The 24,022-nt window shown below is 46.1% G+C and overlaps 2 protein-coding genes across 7 annotated transcripts in view; both read right to left on the bottom strand.

Annotated features, from left to right (window-relative positions):
- Window positions 1-8,587, bottom strand: part of GDAP1L1 (ganglioside induced differentiation associated protein 1 like 1) — a 33,179-nt gene extending 24,592 nt beyond the window's left edge. Inside the window, exons 1-2 of the mRNA XM_048820318.2 lie at window positions 8,347-8,587; window positions 483-675 (exon numbers count right to left, since the gene is read on the bottom strand). Coding sequence (XP_048676275.1) covers window positions 483-675; window positions 8,347-8,526 — 373 coding nt within the window. The 5' untranslated portion in view covers window positions 8,527-8,587. The remainder of the gene's footprint in view (window positions 1-482; window positions 676-8,346) is intronic.
- Window positions 8,588-15,209: 6,622 nt separating this feature from the next.
- LOC125622115 (oxidative stress-responsive serine-rich protein 1) lies at window positions 15,210-23,969 on the bottom strand. Of its 6 annotated transcripts, none has more exons than XM_048819727.2 (5): window positions 22,480-23,634; window positions 20,762-20,921; window positions 18,531-18,652; window positions 17,796-17,906; window positions 15,210-16,083 (listed from the first exon to the last, which is right to left on the bottom strand). In XM_048819727.2, exons 2-5 carry the CDS (start codon window positions 20,762-20,764, stop codon window positions 15,381-15,383), a joined length of 939 nt encoding a protein of 312 aa, XP_048675684.1. In that variant the 5' UTR covers window positions 20,765-20,921; window positions 22,480-23,634; the 3' UTR covers window positions 15,210-15,380. The 6 variants fall into 6 exon arrangements, with proteins under 6 accessions (XP_048675684.1, XP_074974889.1, XP_048675682.2 ...); XM_075118788.1 differs by lacking the exon at window positions 22,480-23,634 and adding an exon at window positions 22,276-22,429; XM_048819725.2 differs by lacking the exons at window positions 20,762-20,921; window positions 22,480-23,634 and adding an exon at window positions 23,819-23,969.
- Window positions 23,970-24,022: the final 53 nt, after the last annotated feature.

The raw sequence follows: 24,022 nt of genomic DNA, 5'->3' as shown, positions 1-24,022 counted from the left end.
GTTCAGAGCTAGGCCTCATTTTATCCAAACTCATAAAGGGTGGAGAGTTGAATAAGTGGCTCCAGTTTCACCCCATCTCTGCACATGAACTCTCATAATGATGATGCATAGAAAGAAGAGAGTTGTCACAGCTGGGGATCGGTGAAGTGGCCTGGAACATAGCCCAGAACTCAAACCAAAGACAAAAACAGTAGTCCTGCTGGGGAGCCTGACTCATAAAGGAGAATGGGGACACGAAGAGCACGAACTACAACTCCCATAAGGCACTGTGGTGACATTTCCCAATTGAAATGTTTGGTTTTCAGCTGAAAGTTTTCAGTTTTGGCTGAAAATGTTTTGGCTTTGGAATGTTTTGTTGTCAAAGAAAAGCTGAAATTTTCCTTGAAGAGCAGACACTTTTCACCAACAGCTTCCTTGAGCTGAAACCCAATTTTCCACCAAAGCCCCATTTTGATGATGAATTTTGACCCACCCTTCCTTACCTCCTGTGAAGTTCTTCTCCATGTAGTCGATGATCTGGTTGTAGTCACTGACGATGTTGTCTCCATGGATAATCACGGGCACCTCCTCCCCGAGGTTGAGACGCATGAACCAGGGCTCTTTGTGCTCAGTCAGGGGCATGCTGACATCCCGCTCCTCGCACGGCAGCCCCTTCTCTGCGATGACCAGGCGGACCTACAGCAGGAAGCAGGGCAGAGAAGTCTGATTGCTGCCCACCAGGCTCTGTATATGGTCTCCCATACCCACAAAGTTCACAGGACAGTGATGCTCAGCCACTTGTGGCTCTTTGGGGCCCAGTGCTGCACAGGGCTGATTGGAGCTCCTCTTCCCAGTGGGCATTCAGTAGAGTGCCCATCCTAGGATTATTCCTCATGCCACCTGACACGTACTATGGAGCAGGACATCAGGAGGAGCCCTGACCCCAACATACCAGAGTCTCTGGCATCTCTTCCAGAAGCCAAGAAGGAGGTAGAAGGCAGAGGTGATATTTTGTTACCCAGTCTCAGAGAATCACAGAAACTTTTTATTTATATTATAATTTCTAGGACCAGCCATCATGTTGTTCTAGGTGCTGCACAACACAGAACAGACAGCCCCTTCCCCAAAGAGCTTACAACCTAAATATAAGACCAGACAACAGATGAATACAGATCAATAGGGGAATACAAGGAAACAATGAGACCATATTGACCAGCATGATAGGCAGTGGTCTCTGCACACCAGCAGTTAAGTGTTTTGTAGGCCTGGCAGTGAAGGAGAGCTGTAAGGAGGGTTTTGAAGGTGGATAATAAGTTGGGTTTGTGGATGTTTATGGGGAGCTTCTCCCAGGCATGAGAGGCAGCTTGGGAGAAAGTGCGAAGGTGCTCGTTTGAAAATTTAACAAGTTAGTGATGGCAGGTGGTGTCACGGGCTGATCAGAGACAGGCATAATCTCAGCATGCTGTCCTCCTCTTGTGCCATTATGTTTCATCACAATGGCTCCTCCGAACGCGATATCCTTGAGACACAATGACACGCCATGATACACACGTTGCAAATCTAGGACAGGACAGCATCAGGTGATTATTGGGCCCCTCCCTTACATGCCAAAGTGGCTGACGGCACTTATACATGGAGTATCGTTGCCATAGCAGGGGAAGGCTTGCTGTTTTCCTCGCTCCGGCCAGTCAGTGCTCCCTTGGGAACATTTCTGGTTCCAAAAGCAGAGGGGAGTGTCATGGTGAGAGGAGAATGCAAATGTCCAACAGGGAGAATCCTGCCACGTCTTGCAATCCCCTCCCCTTTCCCTTTGTTTTCCTAGCACTCCATGCGGTCAGACAGCCTTATACCCCACAGCTCCTGCTCTGTGAGACAGTCTCCATCTATCTCTCCACCTTGCATCTCTTTCCTCCTTTGCCTCTGTTCGCTCCCTGGCTCCTGTTGTTTATCCCTGTGAAAGATTTGGGGTGATATACTTTGGATGAAGATGCTGTACATAAAGGTCCCTCGTTGCCTGTAACTTCCTTCTTTCCTTTTTCCTGGCCCTTGTTGCTGGAGACATTTGATATTATAGAAGGGTCTGGCTTCTTGAATGCTCCTGCTGCATGGTTAGAGCAGGGAACTGTGAGCCAAGAGTACTGAGTTCCGATGATTTTACGTTTTCTTCCTGGTCATTGATAAAAATGTTAAATAGAGTAGGGCCAAAACCCGACCCCTGTGGAACCTCACTGGAAACACATCTGCTTCATTACAATTCCCTGTTTACAATTATATTTTGAGACCTATCAGTTAGCCAGTTTTTAATCCATTTATTGTGTGCCATGTTAATTTTATATTCTAGTTTTTTAATCAAAATGCTGTGCATTTGTGGGTGTTTGTGAGTGTGGCAATTAGTGTGCTTGTGTGTGTATCCGTGTAACAGGGCTTGTCTCTGTGAGTGTGCACATTTCTGTGTGCTTCTCTGTGAGGATGGCAGATACCGTGTGTGTTAAAGCAAAGCATCACTACTTGCACTCCTTCTTGGACCAAAAGGTTTGGACTAATCAGATCTCTGTGCTTTAGCTCAGGCTGTCCCCTGACTTATCACTATCAGCTGGTAAAGGCCAGTGAATGCTTATAAAGCCCTTAAGCTTCTGTGTGATTGGATTTATGGTTTTATCACCCGATTACCAGTCGCATTGTGAGAGTGGTGTTTTGATCAGCCAATCTAGTCCCCACTCCCTTCCCACACGGGGATCTGCTGAGACAGGAAGACATACTGTGCATTTCTACACCACCCACAGTTTCACTACTCAGCAGTTTCACTCGTGGGGAGCACGACTCAGGCACTTTGTCCGGCTTCTCCATCTTTCGCTGCTCCTTATGTGTATCTACAGATAGTCACCTCTAGAAATCTTCCTAAAGCTGCCAGAGAGAAAAAACTGCCATACCTAGTACAGTTCAAACGTCTGTTTTAGGATGATGGTAGGCACCATATTATTTCCATCTGCCCAGCTGGTGCACATACAGAGCTATTGGCCACGCAGTGGATCTCATTTAGGGAGGCTCCCAAATTCTTGCTGTATGACCCCAGTTCCCAGTTTCATGGGCTGAGCAGCTCTAAACCCAGCATCATAAAAAATAATATCACCTAGGTCTTACACAGCACTTTTCAGCCAGAGATCTCAAGTCACCTTAGAAAGGAAAGGCAGAATCATTATCCCCATTTTACAGATGTGGAAACTGAGGCAGAAAGAAGCCCAGCAGACCAGGGAACAGAAGCCAGCTCTTCTGAGTCCTAAGCCAGTGCCCTAACTATGGAGTCCTTCTGCATGAATACAAAGCCTTAGGAGGATCAGTGCAGTTTAGAGTCATCCTCTGACACCTCTGAGCTGGCTTAATAGCTCCTATGCCAAATCCTGCCTTTCTGCCAATGGAGGAGGTGTGGCCTGGAAAAAGGGAAACAGCCAATGCCACCTGTGTGTGAGTGACCCCCAAACGCTACATCACCCCCATGAGGCCATTGGCAAGTGGTACAGGGATCAGCCAAAGGGTCCATCCCAGAACACACCTGACCCAGGAGGACTATGGAGACACATAGGTGGCTTAAAGCACCTTTGCACTCCCTGTCCTGAGCTGTTCTGTATATGCCTCCTTTATATCTGTATCCCACCCTTTACATGGCTTTTGGGCACCAGGCTTGGCTTCTTCTTCTGAGTCAGGGAGGTCAGGGGTTTAGATCAGTGAGTATCCCAGCTTCTTTGGGCAGCTGTGCCAATTTTCCAGTCTAGGCCCTTGGCAGTACCAGTAATGCCCATTGCCTCCCATTCAGCTGTGTGCACTCTAACCTGCCAGAGGGGTTGGGCTGCTACAAAATTGACTCCCAATGCAGTGAGCAGCACACGCATCAGGCAGGTTGAACTGTGTACAGCTGAATGGGAGGCAGGCAGTGAGGGCCTCATCCTTAGGGTAGGGAACAGTCAGGGAGCCTGGAGTACCAACCACAAAAGCGTGGCCCATCACACTGCCCATCCAGCTCTTTTAGAGGCACCCAGTCCTGTTTCATTTGCACCCTCACGTACAAAATTGCACCGAGCTTTGATTTTTGTTGTTATTTGTCAGATCTTCCTAGGCACATGGAACATGAACCAGTTATATTTTTCCAGACACTCAACAAATTGTCCAGATGGATGGTATTAATACCAGGATGTTTGTTTTCTACTTGTTCTAAATAAAAATAACTCCAGGAGTGACAGGTTTGCTGTGACATGGGACTGGGAGTTGTGAGTTCTGTCCCTGACTCTGAGACAGACTTTCCATGTGAACTTGGGTAAATAACTAAACCTCTGTGCCTCAATTTCCCCGTCTGTAAAATTGGAACAATGGTAGCAACCACACAGGGGCAGGAGGATTTGAGATAGAATTAGTAACACTTACAAAGTGCTTCCAGATCCTCACATGGAAAACGTTAGAGAAGTGCAAAGTATAAAGCATATAAAATGCATTGGCTAACATTTTCAAACCCACATGTTCAATATTAGACCACCAAGCCCATATTTAAGGTTCTGATTTTCAAAGGTGCTGAACAGTCACAAATCCCACTGACTTCTAGAAGAGCTGTGGGTGCTCAGCACCTCTAAAAATCAGGCCACTTAATTTAGAATCCATAACACGAATTTAGGAGTCTAATTTTAGACATATAGGTTTTGAAAACGTTCACCACTATCACTTAAGTAGGGCACACGACTAAAAACAAAAACACTGGTGTGACACCTAACAGGTGCTTAACACACAACTTCTGAATTAAAAACAAACAAGCAATTGTTTTCTTACAACTAGAATTTGCTAAAAATAAAACTTTAAAAAATAAGCATTTTTTTTATTAGAGCCTCCAAACAAAGAGTTTGCAGAACTAGCAATTCATTATTTATAGGCTCGACAATTTATTTTTTCCTTTTAACATAAAACAAGTAAAAGCCTGTGCCCCTTGTTTTCAGACTCCTCTCGTTCTGCCCCTGTGTTGCTGAAAGGGAATTAAATCCCAGAAGGGACAGTGCTGGGATAACCGATCCTGCCACTGAGGACGATTGCTCCATTCCCCTTTTCTAATCAGTGAGCCATTAAGGAGCCAGTGGCCTGTTCTAGAACTGACAGGAGAAGCAGAGCTTGCAGCAGGGGTCACCACACGTGTCCAGCAGGTACAGCATGGTACGGTGTATCCCTGGCACAGCAATTTGCTACCCACATTGCCTGACAATAGTCATCAGGTGCTTTGTGTTTCTGTAGCACCTCCCATCCCAACCTCTCACAGCATCTTCTAAACATTAAGAAATGAAATCTCACAGCCCCACTGTGAGGTAGGTCGGTGGGTGCGATTATCCTCGTTTTGCAGGTGGGGAATTGAGGCATGGAATGGGGAAGTGACTTGCCCAAGGTCACACAGTGAATAAATGCCAAAACCACAAATGGACTCTAAGGATTCTCCTCCTGGAGTTGTCCTTTAACCACTAGACCATGCTTCCTCCCTGGATGTGGAAGAGGTTTCCACTCAAGCTAAGAGAGAGCCACCTTGAGCTCAGACTCCATTTCAGAGCCTGGAGTAGAAGAGGATTCTTATGATAATAAGCACTGGCATGCCGGGGCAAGCCTCTCTCTACAAAATAACCTTTGGTGCATTTTGGTTCTGATGGAAGCAGCAAGCTCAACAGCCCTGGAGACGGATCTCCTCTAGTCACAGAACACGTACAGCAAGCACAGTAGCAGGGCAGCCTTCCCACACACAGCACCCTTCATCAGTGTAGTTCCACCCTGACTACAGGTCAGGAACTGCATCTAGGCTAAGAGAAGAATTCATTCTATCAGGCTTATTCACTTCTTAAACTCTCATTTGAGGCTGCCAAGAAGGAGGGTGTTCAGACCAATTGCTATGGCAATTTTTATCACATAGAAAGTTGATCTGCTAGGAACTGGACTAAGACCCACCAACTCATTTCATACAAGAGATTCCAAAGAGCTGCCGGAAGGTAATTACTTTGGGTCACAACTGACCTGGGCTGGATTCGAACTGATAACCAAGCTGTGAAGTGCTCACTAATCAAAGCAGTCCCCTGAATCTCCATGTCAGCCTCTGAGAAATCTCTGGTAATAGACTGCAAGGGATTCTGCCACCAGATCCAGCGACCTTGCTTAGCTAGACTATTTCTTTACAAAAAAAATCACTGGTCTGGGTTCCAGATGTGCACAGCGTATGAGAGCCACTGACAATACGTCTGAATCCCAGAGACCTAGGGTGAAATCCTGGCTCTACTGAAGTCCAGGGGAGCTTTGCCATTGACATCAGTAGGTCACAAACTCACCCCCAAGGTCTGAGGGGGACCATCAATTAATGGAAGAAGGTCCAAGGCCTGGTTAAGAAACACTGGGCCAAATTTATACCTAGGGTAACTAACCCAACTGGGTTATACAGGAATGAATCTGGTTCTTTGGCTTGTGCAGGTAACCCTGCTTCCCTCCCCGTCTCCCCCAGCTTGTTTCTGGCAGGCTGTAGGAGACCATCTTATGCTCTGGCCATGGTGCTGAATGGGGAGGCTGGGCCCAAACCTAGAACAAGGAACCCCAGGTATTTCTTTGCAGGGTGGCTAGATCAGGTGGCCTGGCTGTGCGTAGCACTTCAAGGTACTTCTGTCATCAGGCATCTGCACAGAAATGTGAAGCTTTTATTGTGCCAGACACCTTGATTGAAAGAAGAAACCTTTTCAAATTAAAAGCCTATTTCGCAGCAGTGAGGGCCAAATCAGGGGTTCAGCAGATGATCCCCACGTCTTAGGGTTTGCCCCTGGAATCCCACCCAATTAGTCAATATTCAACAACTTTGGCAGCAAGATGATGGATCTGTGCAATTAGTCAGGGAGACAGGGGCTTGGAAACAGCTTTACTCCTAGAGGACTTTTAACAACACTTCTAACATAAGGGAAATTTCCTATCAGAAAGAGGCTTTGAAGGATATTTCAATACCTGGCATAGATCTGCTTTCTCCAGCAGGCTGTGTCCATTACACTTACATGTACAGGTTGTCTTGCTAGTTAATCCCTAGTTACAGTGAACATGTTTTAGGGTGTTATTTCTTTGCAAGTGACTTTAAAAAAATCAAATTGAGATTTCAATAAATAATATGAAATTGTGCACTGTGACTTTAAATGTGCCCTATAGTGTTCATGGAGTGGTTCTGGCAGAGGTAGGGCTAGGCCTGGATTGGTTGTAGAAAATCCTGTGTGAGTGGCTGGTTAACTGTTTCCCTCCCAGTGCTGGGAGACAAATGAGAAAAGCAATAGATAAGGATGCAAATAGCAACCTCCCAAAAGGGACATTGCAATGCAGGGAAGGAAGGAAAGATGGGAGTCAGATTGTTTACCCTAAAGACTCAGCTCTGCTAATGCAGAATAAACACCTTAGTTAGAAGAGTGCGAAGAAAGGACTCAACATTTGTAGACATCCAGCTGCACTGTGTGCCCTAGGATTTCTCTGTGCACACACAGAAGCCTGTCCTCCCCCTGCCTCCCCCCACCCCCACAGCCTCCCGGAATGTGCTTGGGGTGAAGGGAGAACATTCTGCTCTCATGGAAACCCAGAGCCCTTGCAGCTTGAAAACTTTATGTTCACCTTCTCCACTATGAATAATTCAGCTCACATATTTAATGAATGTAAGGAGAACAACTGGGACTGTTGGTGACTATGAAAATAAGGTCAGGTTTGTTGAACATTGGCTGCTATCCTGAGCTGCAGAAAAGAACATTTACTATTGACTGGAGGATATGACTGATTGTTATTTGTTACCAAAATCCATGCATGGCAGCTCTGAACTGACTCAGAGAGTTGAGGGAACAGGATTTCAATAGCATTGCTGCAGCATCAGGAGCAAATTTGTTTGGCACAGTGCTGAGCCAGGATGTATGGGAACTAATGGTGACCACTGTACGTATGACTACTGTCCCCTCCCCCAACACCAGGACAGTCCTAGCTAGCCAGTATTTCAATGCAATTGTCTTTGTCTACACTTCTCCCTGTCAGGTAAGATTCAGGTGTTAGATGGAGCAGAATCATAAATCAGAAACATCTCCCAGCACAAAATCTGACTCCAAAGCAAAGGCAGAATTACAAAGAAACCCCCCCACCGCCACCCCAGACAGATTCTGTCAAAAATGCAGAAATACAGGCACAAAACACACTGCTATTTAAATATTCCGGTTGCCAGCTGTACCCCTATTCACCTCTGAGGAATAGCCAATCTACTCATCCTACAAAGCACCCATCCAAGCCATTCTCTCAAGGCAGGGATATGCCCTGGATTTTGGAGGTGATTCTTCCCTGGGAATCCAGCACAGCATTTACCTTTTGTGAGCTGAAAGACTGGGTCCAGTGATACAAAACCAGCCTATCCTTGGATCTGAGAGCGGGGTCTGTTGGGTCCTGGCTGTCCTCAACCTCCGCAGATTTCCCTGCATCGTTCTCAAGAGCTGAAATGGGCCACCAGCTGCAGTTGGTGGGAGTAGCATTGTTGGGAGTCGCCATGACAGCCTGAGATTGGAAGAACGGGGGAAGGAGAGAGCAGCGGCAGCTGCACTATCCAAGCATCACATGGGCTCATGGAAACAGCATCATTACTCAAGCAAGTGGACTGAATTTCATTACACCCTCGGTATTAGGTGGGGAACGCAGGGGAGCAGAATCAGAAATCAGGTCTGATTTTACAAAAGAAGGGGATTGTGTGTGTTAAATCAGAACCTGTTTACACTCATGTCAGGGCTCCCTCTGAAACATACTACAGTGGGCATGCATTGTTTCATTGGAACAGATCAGAAACAGTTTCTGCTACCGGTGCTACCAACACAGCAGTCCACATGCAACTCCAAAGTCCACATCTCATCAGGAATGTTTTTGCAATTGATACTAACATTTGGATCACTTTATATTTGATAGATATTGGATAAACTGATTCAGAAATAAATGCTATCTGTAAAACAGCAGGTGCTTTCCTACCTACAGCCCTGTATGGAACAAAGAAGCAAGGACTCTTCAAATGTTCTCATGGTTCTGTATGTTCCGATTAACTATTAATTAATTATTTTGATTTATTTGTATTGCGGTAATACCTAGGGGGTCCCAGTCACGGACCAGGATCCCATTGTGCTAGGTGTTGTACCAGCACAGAACAAAATGACAGTCCTTGCCCCAAAGAGCTCACAAATGTGGGTTACAATTGTTTTATTTACAGAATTGATGGCTCAAATTGGGAACATGCCTTTCATATGTAATTATTGTAACTGTGCATGCAGCCAGAGTCAGTGCTCAGGTAAATGGCTGGCTAGACATCTAAGGGCCTTCTGTAGGTGCAACTATTTTGACTCTGATTACATTCACAGGATGTGGAGGTACAGACTGGTTGTGCATATTCACACATATTTTTGGCCACATGATAACGAACACAGAGGTCTGGAAATCAGGGCCTCGCTGCCTCACCATTTGGCTTCATATCTGGCAACGTTTCCTGACAGTGTGCTCTGTCATCTGTACCACTGAAACAGTCGCCCAAGAAAAGTGCTAGAAGCACCACTTAAGATTAGACTGATTCAAGTCTGGGAAAATAAAATAAATCCTGTATGGGCTGGAAGGATGAGCTCAGTCACTGAGGGGAACTAAATTTGTGCCCACACAAGATGCACATGCAAAATGTGCTGCTGCACGTTTGCACCTGTGAAAACTTTGTGACAAATCGTGTCTAGCTGCTGGTTTGTGTGTGCAAGGGCTGGGCTTGGAGTGCACGAAAGGACAGACATGCACATTTTGCTGGGGCATTTTCAGAGACTGGTCCCCATGGGTCTTTCCCATCTCCAGTTTCTTCTGATCCCCTGACTTTGCCCCTCATGCTACAGATGTAGAATTAACCCTGTGGGGTGAGGGATGGCTGGAGGGGGACTGAGACATTTGGTGAAATGTGCCTGTTTTAGAACATTTAACAGGAGCTCCCCACCTCATTCATTCCCCACAGGCATTGTCTATGGGGTGACGTGCAAGGCAGGTCTGACCTCCACAAATAGATTTTTAAATGAGCCAGATTTCCTGTCAAAACCATTTGGGGGGGGTGGGGGGGGCAGGACAAAAGAGTTAAAATGAATCATCATTTCCCAGTGCATTGTGTCCCTCAAACAGGGAAAAGTAATGGCAGAGGGAAGAGCTGGGGGTTAGGAAGGGCTATTGCTGCCCTTACTCCTTTCTCCTCTTCAGTCTCATGAAACAACCATGGAAGAGATTCACTGTCTATAGCGAGGGCTTGCAAAGTGCAGCCGGAGGCCTCAGTGCAGCCTGTGAAGACTTAACAGAAACAGCTGTTCATCTCTAGCGTTTATGACAGGGGAACTCAAGCAGCAGGCAATTGCTACTCAACTGCCAAGAGAGATCCAGCTCGCAGCCTTGAGGCTGTGCACGCTGTATTACAGGTATATAAGTGCAAACGTGGGCCTGCCTTTAGGGGGCTGGCAAGTTGCTGATGTGGCCCTCTTTGTCACAAACTTTGTGCGCTCCTGATCTGCAGCTTACACAGAAGCACAGTATGAAGTGCAAAGAAAGGCAATGCCACCTTCCTCAGCTCATCCTAGTCTTGAATTTAGCATTTTCTATTCTCCAGGCACAAGAATAAGAGGTGTTTTCATTGCCTATAAAGCATCTTTCCAGATCCCTTTATATTAATAACTCTCACTGACAATGTACATAATCAAATGGTGCCGCTATTTTGGGCTTAGAACAAGAGGAGAGCCACTCAGTATTAACCTATCAGACCAGATCATTGTCCACCAAGCACCATCTAGTGGACTATTTGATTTTATACTATATATTGTGCAGTCAGGAATAGAAATGACAGTCTCTGTATCTTTCTGAATCCTGCAGATATTCACATCCTTTGGGAGTGTGTACTTGGCTGGCAGTCAGACAGGGTGTGACCTAATAAACCAAGCAAAGGATTGAGAGGCAGGATTGCTAGGTTCTATTCCTGGCTCCGACGCTAACATTGTGTGACCTTGTGAAAGTTCTTTTCCCTCCCTCTCCTGTCATCAGTTTCCCCATCTGTAAAAACGGGGGTGAGACTGATCTCCCCTACCAGCTATTGTGAAGTGAATTTGTTAGTGTTTAAAAGTTGCTGACTAGAGATATGGAAAGCATCAAACTGAAGGCATGCTAAGGGTTAAAGTACTGTGGGCTTGCTAGCTAGGAGATTAGGAGTGAGATTGAAAAGTGGCTGAAAGGCTGAATCCAGGACTTCAGAAACACAGAAACGTGGCCCAACTTAAAAAGAATTGGTGACTATCCGCTGCTTTGGTTTTTCCAGCTGGCCTGAAGCCAGGGAGTGCCAACATGTATCCTATAGAGTCATAAACATAGGGCTCAGGAGGTTGTCCAGTGAAGTCTATGACCCCCAGGCCAGGACAGGATTAACTATACCTGCCAGATGTTATCTAACCTATTCTGAGAGTGGAATTCGTCCATGCCCCTTTGAGGAGAAAAATAATTCAGTAAACCTAGCTTCCCCACACTCAAACGGAGCCATTTCTGAGGCTGGAAAGAGTTAACTTATTTGATGTCTTTGTCTCGCAGCGCTCTAAGTTCTGTGAAAGTAACATGAAACAAATGAACACGGTGAAGAATTGGCCCAGCTTTGTTAACTCCTTGTTTTGTAATGATTTTGACCTGTGGCTAGAGGAAGAGTGAGGAGCAGTAGGAATGGAGGAGCTCATGAGAATAAGGGAGCACACAAGAGAAAGAAGGGGAAGAGGGGCCGTCAGAACTCCTCACTTGCCTTGCCTAGCCACAACCAACCAACATGGTTTTGTAGGCACTACGGTTGAGGTGAGGCGTATTAATTTTACCCAAGAGTTTTCCCCAGGTAGCATGGAAGAAAGCAGGATGGTGTTTAATGAAGAAGTTGAATGTTGGGTAAGGAAGCCAGATCGAAGTCAGTGGTTGACACCACCATGAGTTATTATTTAGGCTGAGATGAAGAGGGAGCCAATGAAGGGACTGATGTGATCAGAGAGGCAAGCTATGACGATGATCTTAGCAGTAGTATTCTGGATGGACTTGAGGTGAGCCAGGCTGAAATAGTCAAGCTGTGAACACTTCCATCTAACTCAGGGCACACTGGAAACTTCATTGGAGAACCTGCTTTCATGCTATTTCCACCTGTTTTGCAGAGCTAAGTTCCATAATTCAAATGAGATTCCAAGAAGGTCCTAGTACTTTAGGGTGTTTCTTGGAATGGTTTGAGTTCCACTCTTTCCTACATTTCTCCCCCAGCCCGGATCAAATAGCACGAGGACTTGATCCATGCTCTGTGCTGAGAAATCTGCTACATGATTGGTGCCATCTGATGCATTTACAACATTTGAGCTTGATGCCAAATGATCATACTATCAGCCTGTTGGCCCAGGCTCCCCCCATTTCCTGTACATCTTTCACAGCAGCAAGGTCATTGCTCAATTGTAGTTGGTAAGATACAAGCACCACTGCAGTGCTTAGCAGGAGCCACTGCCCCACCGTGACCTGGGAGTCCCTTTCACCAAACACAGTAACAATGGAGATCTCATTTTCAGAGAATGTGGAATGGCTGGTCCAGTTTTCAGTGCTCCTGCCGGTACATGGAGAGTTGGGTTTTGTTTTATGTTTGCTGTGGTCACAGACAATGAATACCAGTTTCAAGTGGAATACAGGCATAGCCTAGAAGCAAAAACAGATCACACGGATGCTTTATAATATGGATTTGTTAACATCTTGGGCACCCCTCTCAATGGCAGGCAGTCACCATTTTGTAAGAGGGTATCTTTGCTAAGGGCTGCGCTGTAGTCTTACTCCCCTTGAGAATAGGAAATGGCAGAGGGCATTTCTTCATGGAATTCTCTGCAGATGAACATTATCCATTGACCCCCTGCTGAGAAGAAATGTTCTTTTTTGAAGAATGGGTTAAAAATCATTAATCCTAAAAATCTGTTTTAAAAAACTACCACTTGTGACAGATTTACTCAAAAGGAAGAAAACAAAGGTCAGATTGGGGAGGTTATGAGGGGGCAGGAACTGTGTGTGTGTGGTTAGGAGAAAGCCACAGGAAGGGGAAATTGAGTAGTTTGGCTTATAGGGGGATGTGGGAGGGAGAGAGTGAGAAAATGGGCGAGAATATGCGCAGAGAAATACACGGGACATGAGGGAAACTTGGGTGAGTGTACAGGGGAACATAGAGGCCAGGAGCTGGGTGAAAGTGCCCAGTACGCTCTGGCTGGTTTGTGCTGCTCCAGAGAAGGGTAAAAACAGAGACAGCCTACTGCTGGACTCTGGACCTAAACGTTAAATCTTTTTTTCTTTTAATGCTGATATTAGATATCTTCAGACCATTAGAAATATTACATGGTATCATTCTCTTTGCATTTCTTGAGTGTTCCTGTATGAAACTTCCTTTGTATTGCTATTTATTAATAATTCCCACATAAAAACATTGAGCTAGACTTAAAAGGTAACAACATTATAGGGATTTTGTAATTATCAGAAACAAGCATTACAAGCCCAAGAGATTCAGAGTTAAGGCTAAACTTAAAAGAAATCCAAACTGTGTTAAGGTATGGAATGCACAGGAAAGGTACCCAAATAACCTTAACTGTGCCTTCTAGCGGCATGATGAGGGAGAAAAGACAACAAAATTAAAGTGTCTAAAAATCAGTTTAATCTAATCTGGGACTACAAACACTATTACACAATAATAGTCATATAGTTATTACATGGCATCATTAGAGGTAGAACCTGTCGGTTCCAGCTGACGCTTGGAGCTGCGGCACAACACAGATGTGAGCAACACAGACGACGATGCATATTGTTGATGAATGCCTGCTAACTAGGTTCAGCGGTGGCCTAGAAGAACTGTATCATGCCACTGAAGATGCCATCGCTTGGCTAGACGACTATACACACGCTAAATAAAATAAAGTACTACAGGGAAAGTTATGGTTCTTTAGGTGCCTTAGCTGTGTTTCCAGACTTCAGCATGTTTGGATTTCTTTTAAAAGCTTAACTCTGAACTTCCTGGATTTGTAATGCTTGTTTTGGGGATAATTACAATATCCCTGTAATATATTTATCCATAAATTACCGATCTATACTCAACCTGAACTCCAGATGTGAAAAAAAGTAAATGAAAATGGAAGGGGGTGGGTGGGGGGGATTTAAAAAAAACCCAAGTTTTTGATTTTTGACAAATGAAAAGTGACGGGTCAGTGTGTGTTTTTACAAGTGTGTTTTTTGGTGAAAATTTCAGTTTAGTCAAAGTGCCATTTTCTGCCAACAGAATGTTTTGACAGAAAATTTTCATCCAGCTTCAGTGTTATTGCCCTATACCATCTAGCTTGTATGATGTGTATATAGTCTCTCTGCCCCATTCCAGACTCTCTGCCTATGGCAACATTGGCCCAGAAACAACCAATGAGGAAAAACCCATAAGTTGATGTATAAGGGAGCTGATTTTTTCCTACAAACGCAGTGTGGCCTAGTGGATGGGGCACTGGACTGGGATTCAGATCTGAGTTATTGCCAGCTCTGCTATGGGCCTGTGTTGTGACCTTGAGCAAGTCACTTCACTTTTCTCTGCCTCAATTTCCCCATCTATAAAATACACAATACTTACCTCCTTTGCAAAGCGCTTTGACATGTACAGTTGAACAGTGCTATGAAAGAGCTAATATTATATTATATTATTATTATATAGGGTGCAGAAACATGCTCTACGACAGTCTGCACTTCTAAACATAGCTGTGAGGAAGAAGCCTTCAAAATTTGCTTCAAGTGGAACCATCTATGCAATACTCAGATTCAACAATGAAAGACACCCTGCCCAAAACACAGAATATTTACTTATCCTTCCCACACAAGTGGGCTGGTTTAAGACAGATCCCTAACTACATATTGTTTCTTTAAGTTACTGGGCCTTACTTTGTCTTAAATATTTTGCAGTTAAAAAGAGAAAGGATCTCCCAAATACCACAAATCCCCAGATTCAATCATAAAAGGCTATTCTTCTAAGACATATAGTGAAAGCAGTACAGGCAGCTCAAATGTCCACAGCACAGACCAAAGAACAGAGGGAGTTTATTTGATCTACAATGAATTCTTTGAGCTTTGCAGAGTTTAATGCATTCTTTTAAAACACTAAGCTCAGAGGCTACTGTCTGTTTTTCACTTTATTAAAAAACTACACTGTATGGTGCAAAGAAACATTTGATCAAATACACAGCAATGAGAATGGCCAAATTCCCACTCATGGCTCTGAGGGAAGCACTTCATCCACTCATTACTACTGAATTTCCAGCCCATGATTCTCCATGGATTCCTTGTAGTCAAGTGTACATCATTTCTGCCATGTGGGACATTTTCTTGGGAATATATAAGTAATATTCCATGTATCCGGAAAGATCTTCAATTGTCACATCGTCCACGAAGGCTCGAGCTTGCTCAGAACAAGATCGGGGAGAACCTGATGAAGCCATACCAGAGGGTGATTTGTTCTGCAGAGACTGGGAATGGACTTCTAGCACTGCCTTTTCACATTCTGACAGGACATTCCGCAAGCCAGAAAAAGAGTACACTTCCACGTCTTGCCACCGTTTGCACTGGCATTCCTTGTCCACGCAAGGACACTGCTTGCTATCGCTAAGCACAGATATTGACTGGAAATCTGAAGACTGTCTAGAACCCAGGCTGGGTTCAAAGGACGACGAAACAGCAGCCGAATTCTCTCTTGAATTCTCCAAAGGCTGTTCAGTTGTGGAAGCTCCCAAAGGTTCATTTCTGGCTCTTCTACAATCATTGGCATCAAAGCAGGAATCATACTTGTCCCCTGTACATGGTTCTTCTGCAACACAAATGTCTGAGCTGATAGTACTCTTTGCAGTGTCTGGCTGGCTTTTGTGTTTCAACTGGCTGCGGGCAGAAGATGCTTTCATACTGCAGTAGGTAAACTTGGGAGGATGCAGGACAGGAGACTTGGAACGCCTACGACGCTGGGTTCTTGATGACCCCCTGGAGGGCTTCCTCACACACCTGTTAGTGAACAAAAGATGAACAATTAGGTTACTCAGAACTCAATTCTGGAGCTTAATGCTTTCCAAAACAGGACCTCACTTAAAGCAAGACAGTGTCAAGTATCAGATCTGAACGATGATTATCTATACAGCTATAGAAAATCCCAGCACTCCACTGGTATCTGAAACCCTCAGCAGACCAAGTCACAGAAAAATAATTGACAAGAGATATTCTGAATGCACATTCACAATAGCTATAAATGCCAGTGTTGGTGATTAAACTCGTGTCTTTAAATAAAAGGGGATGGGAAGAGAGAACTGACCTTTCCTCCACCCTAGATTATGCTGGAAGCAGAAGAAAGTGGGAGAGTAGCATCTAGAGAGGATTGTAAGAAGGACTGTGAGGGAGCTGATACCCCAAAGGAAGGATGCTTTCCTGCTGTAGGATGGTTTTTGTAATTGAATACACCAAACTGAGGAAGTTTTGAAGTTGCTGTTGAGGGAAGTAGCAACAGACTCAGGAGAAAGGAACTGATGCTGAGTTTTATTTCATTTATACTAAATTACAAAATGATCATCCAGGACACCTAAGGATCTGGGTGGAAGAAAGGAGAGGAAAGGACTGAGATGACAATTGTCACAGATACGGATACTCAGGAGGATGTAATTGATATCATTACAGAAGAGGAGCTGATATGGAATATTGTTATAAATACTGTAGGAGCAGGAATGTATTGGTGTGTAACCTAGTTATTGAGAGAGTATACACTTTTACTGGGATAGTGGAATGTTTATTGCACACCATAATGCTTGGATTCAATGGGGCTGTAGGAAGAACAAACAAGGAAGCAAAACAATGGCTTCCCAGATAAGAACATCTAGGTACATACTTGAAAGACAATGGTGTTAGGATCAGGGATCCTGTCTCCTCTGTTTCCACCAAGTTTCAAACCTCCCAGATCAAAGGGCTACAAACAGGAAGTATTTTGATTCCTGTGAAGATGGGAAGGAGTGTCTCTGATCAGCAGCTGTTTAAGGAAACAGGCTGGCATGGACAAGCTCTGTGGAGGAGTATGAAGGAACTGGTCCTTCCCGGATCTAAAGAGGTGGTACGCCTTAAGGGGCAGAGCTAGATATACATACAGTCTGTTCAATTGTTTTTAAGATTGTTTTCTATTAAACAGTCTGTCCTATTGTTTTCTATTAAACGCTTTTGTGCTAAATAACTAATACTTTGCTTTAAGGAGGCTGTTTGGTCACTGCTTACTTCTGTCATTGCCCCAGAGGGAACAGAATTCCAGGGTCTGGAAATAAATCAGATCTGCTGAGGTAATCAGTTAGTACCAGGGGACTGATACCCAAAGCCTGGTCTGAGAATGGAAGAATCACACAGTTCCATTCAGAGCCAAGTAGCAGCTAGTGGCCTGAGAGCTGAAGGAAGATATACTCAAAAACATCAGGAGTGATCAGAGGTGAAGTTAGCCCAGTAACTGTGACACATATGGATACTAGTATCTCTTGAAGGGAGACAAAAGGCTTTGTTAAAAGGCTATTAAAAAGAATCAAGATGAACTCTAAGTTAAGGTTTCTATAAACACAAAAGGGGAAAAATAATATGGCTCAACTGCTTAATTAAACAAGCAATCCCTGTTTGAAATGATGTTATGCATGTTTTCATCATCTCTAATTAACAAGGAATAAATATACAGTTCAGTTAACAATGCGTTTTACCCATGCCAAGTCTCTTTGGCACAGACAGGTTGAGGTTTGGTTCCGTCCATAGCTGTTCTTATTGGTGCTCTCAGACTTGTTCCCTCATCCACAGACAGGGATGCGGTAGATCTGAGTGAGAGGAAAAATGCTACATTAAGATAGTTCTGCAACATATGTTTCAAAGTGTCTCCACATTGATGTTGTGCCCTACCCCTCTCAGAAGGCTACTTTAATGGTACTAGAATGTAAATCCATGTTAAATTTCTGTTGTCACAGATTCATTGCTAACCAGAGACTTATGGTTTCACTGAAAACAGGATGTCTACAGCAGCAGATCAAGGAGCCAGTGGGAAGGAAGGGAGATGTGGGAACAGAAGTGAAGAGGCTACCTATCCATTATTCCTCTCAGACAGAAATGAAATGCAAGGCAATTCCTGTATAGGACTCTAGGCCCTGTTTTTCAGAATTGCAAGCATACAACTGCATTGTCAGAAATGCCTTGTTTGCCTAACTCTCTCAACTGCAGTAAATGCAAATAGCTAGTCAGAAGTCTAATGAGCCATCTATACATACAACCCCTGCGATTAAACGTGTTTCCACCCCAGAGGTAACTACACTGCAGTGGTCATTGAAATGACTCCTTTATGTCCCTTACTTACCTGAGGGGAAATTGGAGGCTTAGGTAATGCCTCAAGTGTTTTTCATTTTATTAAAACTTGACAAACTGAGCTACTTTTCTACAAGCTCACTTACCCTGCTGCATCTACTCTTAGCTTTTTGAAAGCTGTCTGCAGACTCTCTTCCTCTCTGTCTTTATCTTCTGAGTCCATTGATGAGCTGTCAAAGTAACACTGATTGGGCCATGGAAGTGTGCACTGAAAAATATACAAATTGTGATTTGATATTGGGAACTGAACACTTACTGGTCTCCGAATAAAACTCCACACAACTGAAATGAGCCACCATGTTGTGTTTCATTCCTCTAGAGTCAGTCCCATTGCCTTCAGATTGGAACCATTCCATTAATATTATTTGTTCACCAGGAACTGTGTACTCAGAGTTGTTCACAGTGCAGAGGAAGACAACCTAAGTTTTGCCACGTCCCTACACACTGTTTTAACACAAGATGTACTTTGGCAGTTGGTATTAGTTTACAGAACAGTAATACTGGCATTTCAATTTCACTTAGGCACTTGTCACTGACAGAAGGGACACTGACCTCAATCAGCCCTACTGAGTAGTTTCTGGTCAGCACGCTGAACCAACACACACTGAGGAACTTTTGTGTCAATAAGGTAAAGAGAACTGTACCGAGAAAGAGTAAGAAAAGTGAAGCCTATGAAAAGTATATATATTATCTGCTTGAAATCATACAGAGAAGAATTAATTTTAGCCTATAGGGCTACACTACAGACAGGAATGTAGAATTTAGAGATTAAACAGTTAATTGAGTTGTACTGCTTTTGTAACTTGTTACTTTAGATAGGCCACACCTAGCCTAGACAAGGAGATACAAATAACAGGTAGGGTCCTACCAAATTTATGCCTCACTTAGGTCAATTTCATAGCCACCAGTCTTAAAATAGGTCAATTTCATGATTTCAGATGTTTACATTTCAGATGTTTCTGAAATTTCAGTGTTGTAACCCTGGGGGTCCTGATCCAAAAGCGGATGGGAACCTGCTGTAGAGGGGTTACAGGATTGCCATTCTCACTTCTGTGCTGTGGAGTTTCCTGCAGCTGGAGGAGGCTCCCAGAGGTGGTGGTAGGTCTGATCTCCCCAGTGCTGCTGGGAGCTCCCCAACTGGGTGCTTCTAGTCAAGGCTACTGATGAATTAATGCATGGGCCCCAGACAATTTGAAAAATGGGTGCCCAGCCCTGGCAGGAGCTACAGGGTGGAAGCCTGCAGCCCCAGCAGGTGATGCAGCCCTAAGCCCGGGCAGGAGCTAGGAGGGGTCAGCAGCCTTGAGCCTGGGCACCCTGAGCCCAAGCTGGAGCCACTGGGGGTGGGGGGGTAAAGGGGGGGGAGAGAGGGCAACAGCCCCGAGCCCGGGCAGGAGCCAGCGGGTGGGGAGGCTGAAGCCTGGAGCTCAGGCATGAGCTGGGAGGGCAAAAGCTCCAAGTCCCAGCTGGAGCCGCAGCGGTGGCAGACCCCATCCCAGGTCCCTGAGCCCAGGGAGCAGCCATGGGGGGGGAGAGGCGGGGGAAGGGGAGCGGAGGCAGCCCTGACAGGAGCTGCAGGGGCTGGAACCGCAGGGTGTGGAAGCCCGATTCCTAGCTGGAGCCTGGGTGCCCCCAGCCCCGGCAGGAGCCACTGGGCGGGATAGCACCCCCAAGCTTGAGCGCCTAGAGCCTGGGCAGGAGCAATGGAGAGGGGGACAGCCCTAAGCTGGACTGGAGCTGTCTGGGGGTGGCAGCCCCCAGCCCAGGTCACTGAGCCCAGGCAAGAGCCACAGGGGGTCAAAGCCTCGAGCCCTGGCTGGAGCCCGGGCAGCCCCAGCAGGAGCCGCGGGGGGGGGGGGGGGTGCAGCAGCCCAGAGCAGCCCTCAGCTCAGCTACCTCAAGCCTGGGCAGGAGTCGTAGGGGACAGCAGCCCCCAGCCTGGGTGCCCTGAGCACTGGCAGGAGCCGTGGGGGGGCGGCAGCCCTCAGTCCGGGCACCCCGAGCCCCGGAAAGAGCCGCAGGGGGTGGAAGTCTGGAGCCCAGCTCTGGGGCTGCTGCAGTGCAGAAGTGAGGGTGGTACTCACTTCTGCACTGCCTGTGGAGGTGGGTCTGACCTCCCTCTGATAACAGCCATGCAGGGGAAGGACAAGCCCCAGCCCAGCTTATTTTGGGGAAATCAGATTTCATGGGGAAGGGCTTATTTCACGGTCCGTGACATGTTTTTCACAGCTGTGAAACTGGTTGGGCCTTAATAATAGGAACTGAAGTGTTGGGCATAAATAGCATAATTATATAGAAGGACAGAATGTAGAATATTTACCATTAAACAGTTAGTAGTGCTGTATATTGCTCTTGCAATTTGATCCTGACTTGAAGGCAGTTTTCCTCCCTGCCACAACTAGCTTGGACTAGAAGCAGAAGACAATAAAGCCCACATTGGAAGAAAGTCCTCTGTGCACATGTATCCAATTGGTCCTTGGCTATAAAGATTACACAGAACAAATGAAAGCATTTTCCTGTCTGAATCTTAAAGAAGTGGCTGAGCATAGTACTCACTATTGAGAAACTGGCTGATCATAATGCTTGCTATTAAGAATTCATTGCTATCTGTTGTTCTAGGTAGATTTTCTCTTCTGTATACTTCCCCACTGCTACTGAAGAACTCTCCCATAGGTCTAAGAGCTAATATCAAGGGATCACTTCCTTCCACTACAGCAGAAGGACCAGCACCTTGATCTGGGTCCTCAGACATCAGCAATGTTCTCTAATAGTCTATTCTTTCATGCACTATGTCAGTGGTTCCCAAACTTTTTACTCAAGTGACCCAGCAACTACCTTTGGTCTTTTTTTTTTTCTGCAACCAATTCAGGGGTCATATGGGGGGGGGAGGCAAAATGAGAGGCCTCTGCACCCAGCTGGTGGGCACCAACCACCCACACCAGCACCCTCTGCCTTGGCACCACAACTCGAATCTTGGCCTAGTGTGGAGGGGAGGCCTGGAGACAGGAGGTTGGAGAGCAAGCCCACCCTGCACTCACATACTGGTAGCTGCTCCAGTCCCATGGGCATGGCCCAGTTACCCACTCTGGGTGCATGGGATTCCAGTGCCACTCAGGTTTGGCCCAGCCACCTGAGTGGCAATGTGACCCCATACATCAGGTCACAACGCCTGGAGCAAGGACCTGGGCCTAGCCCTGGGAGACAGCTTTGGGGTGAGTGCATGGTGGGTTCACTTTCCAACCTCTGCACCAGGTTCACAACCCATTTAGAACTTTGTTGGGACCCACCATTTGGGAAATGCTGCTCTATGTGCATCACAGGCTGCAAAGCGAAACTTACAAATTACTTGAGTACATTTCCCTCTCTAATCCATAGTGCACATACAGAACTGGCTTCATGTGGCAACAAGACATGCAGGAAAAAGGAGAGACAACAAATCAGGGTGGAAGTAGAAAGATAAAATCAGTCACTCAGACAGGACAAAAATGCCTTAGTTGTACACTCTGCTTATGAATTCCTGTCTTGGAGCAAGGTACTAACACTCTCTGCTCTGATTCAACAGCATTCCAAAGGCTATTTAAGTGGGTAAGTATAAAGGTGTGCAATGTACCTTCAGATCTGGGACTAAACAGGAAGGTAGGTGACAACAACCTGATACTTTCTGTAGTGGAAGCTCAACTATTTTAATTTAATAAGCAGTTGTAAATGTATTAACAGATGCAATAAAACCTTGCATGCCATACAATGCTAACGACCATGCTTTTTGGGCAGCTGTGCTGTCCTTCAGCATGCCATCCCCAATGTATTCAAGGGGAGCGTTCTCAGCATGTGCACCTGTTGTGTTGCTGGGTTTCCATTGTATCTATCTAGGTTTTTTACAGTTTAATCACCATGGTATCTGAGCACCATTGTATCATGACGTAGACATCTGCAAAGTAGAAAAGCGTGATAAAAATATTCATAGCCAAAAAGAAAATAACACAATGTGAAGTGTGATTCTTCTCTAAACGATAACTCTATAAAACGCCATTTTCTTACCCTATAGATCTGTGTGTATTCAGTCACACGTCGTTTTCTATCAAAACCACATTTTTATTTCTGTTTACTTCAGTTAGTTCTGCACAGCTCTGGGAGGGAAATGAGATTCTATTCTGGGAGCTTCTGCATCAACAAATTGTTAACCACATTCCCATTGCTTGCTCAGTTTCTGTCCTCAGGGCATGTAAAAACCATGGAAGACAACTCAAGGTAATGATGCTACACTGATGCCTGTGAAGGCATAATTTAATCTCCATAACCTGCAGTCTGATTTGACTCAGTCTTGGATGAGTTTCTGGCACTGGCACGTAGGAAACATCCACCCCAACACTCAGTTTACAAGTACAAAAGGCCACACTTGACTTGGAGTCATTGAGACACAAACATCGAACCCCACAACGACTCTTCCACGCAGCCTTCTCTGAAAAGTGTGATTTTATTTCCCACCCACCTACACATACAAGTTTTGTTTCAAATTTGACTCAGGCCTTGCTACACACGAAAGCGGTTCCGCTTTAACAAAGCCAGTATAGGTGAAGTAGTACAATCCTCCCTGCGGACACAGTTATATCTGTACAAACGTGCTTTTTGGTATACCTTAGTCACATATATGAAAGGGAATAACCTGTACCGGTATCAGGTACCATTATACTGGTATAGCTTTGTCTACACTAGGGCTTGTACCCACATAACTATTTTCACGAAAACCCAGAGCCCTGGCCGAGGGTTATGCTGCAAAACCCGTGTGTAGCTCAGGCCTCACTTGCACAGACCCTTCGCACCTGGCCCGGTGCGGCATGAGGAGCAGCAGCTCCCCGCTCCCCTTGTTCTCTGCATTTGTCCCTCCTTGCGCTGGAGAGGAATGAGCCGCACAGGCCTCAGAGGCACCTGGCTCGGGAGGGGGCGCGGGTGGGCACAGAGCGCGCTGCTGCTGCCAGGCTCACTACGCAAACCGAAGGGCAGAGCCGCTCTCCGCGTAGCGCTGTGCCTACAGCGCCGAGCACATGGGGGCCCTGGCTCGGCCAATCGAGGCAGGCCAGAGGAGCTGTGGACGCTCCCTGCCGCCCGCAGCCGAGGGGGCACCGTTCCCCAATCCCTCACGCGTGCGATGCTTGCCGGCTGGGAGACCCTGAGCGGCGGCGGCGCTCAGGCAGGCTCCCCTCACAGCCAGCGCGGCCCCAGGCCCCGGACGAGCCCCCGCTGCGTCACCTCCCGGGCTGCTGGGGTTGCCCGCCCCAGACCCCCGCGCGCGGCCCCGATCCTTCTTCCACGAGAAGGGGCACGGAGACCGGGGCGGGGGGAGTGAGACAGGCCCTCCCCGCCCGGCTGCGTCACTCACCAGAGGGCCTCCGACTCGCTCTCCGAAAGGGGATAAAAACAACAGGAACTGACGACAGCGCACGCGAAAATCAGGACTCCCGAGACGCGCGCGCAACCGCGCCCCCTGCAGAACGATCGTGCGGGCGCCGCACATGCGCCCTTTGCGTTTCTGCCCCTAGCGCTCCCGGAAGGCGCATGCGTGCAACCAGCCAGCCACCGTCCC

The sequence above is a fragment of the Caretta caretta genome, chromosome 13 (assembly GCF_965140235.1).
Source record: "Caretta caretta isolate rCarCar2 chromosome 13, rCarCar1.hap1, whole genome shotgun sequence".
NCBI lineage: Eukaryota > Metazoa > Chordata > Testudines > Cheloniidae > Caretta > Caretta caretta.
Note: the sequence above shows the minus strand (reverse complement) of the source record. Positions and strands in the feature narration are given on the sequence as shown.

Bases quoted from the DNA above. Each gene is read 5' to 3' on its own strand.
- LOC125622115 (XM_048819725.2), bottom strand. From the start codon at position 23,953: ATGTGCGGCGCCCGCACGATCGTTCTGCAGGGGGCGCGGTTGCGCGCG. The intron at 17,907-18,530 runs GTAAGTGAGCTT...CCTCTCACTCAG, and splicing joins CTAAGAGTAGATGCAGCAGG to ATCTACCGCATCCCTGTCTG. The intron at 16,084-17,795 runs GTAAAACGCATT...GTTCACTAACAG, and splicing joins GCCAAAGAGACTTGGCATGG to GTGTGTGAGGAAGCCCTCCA.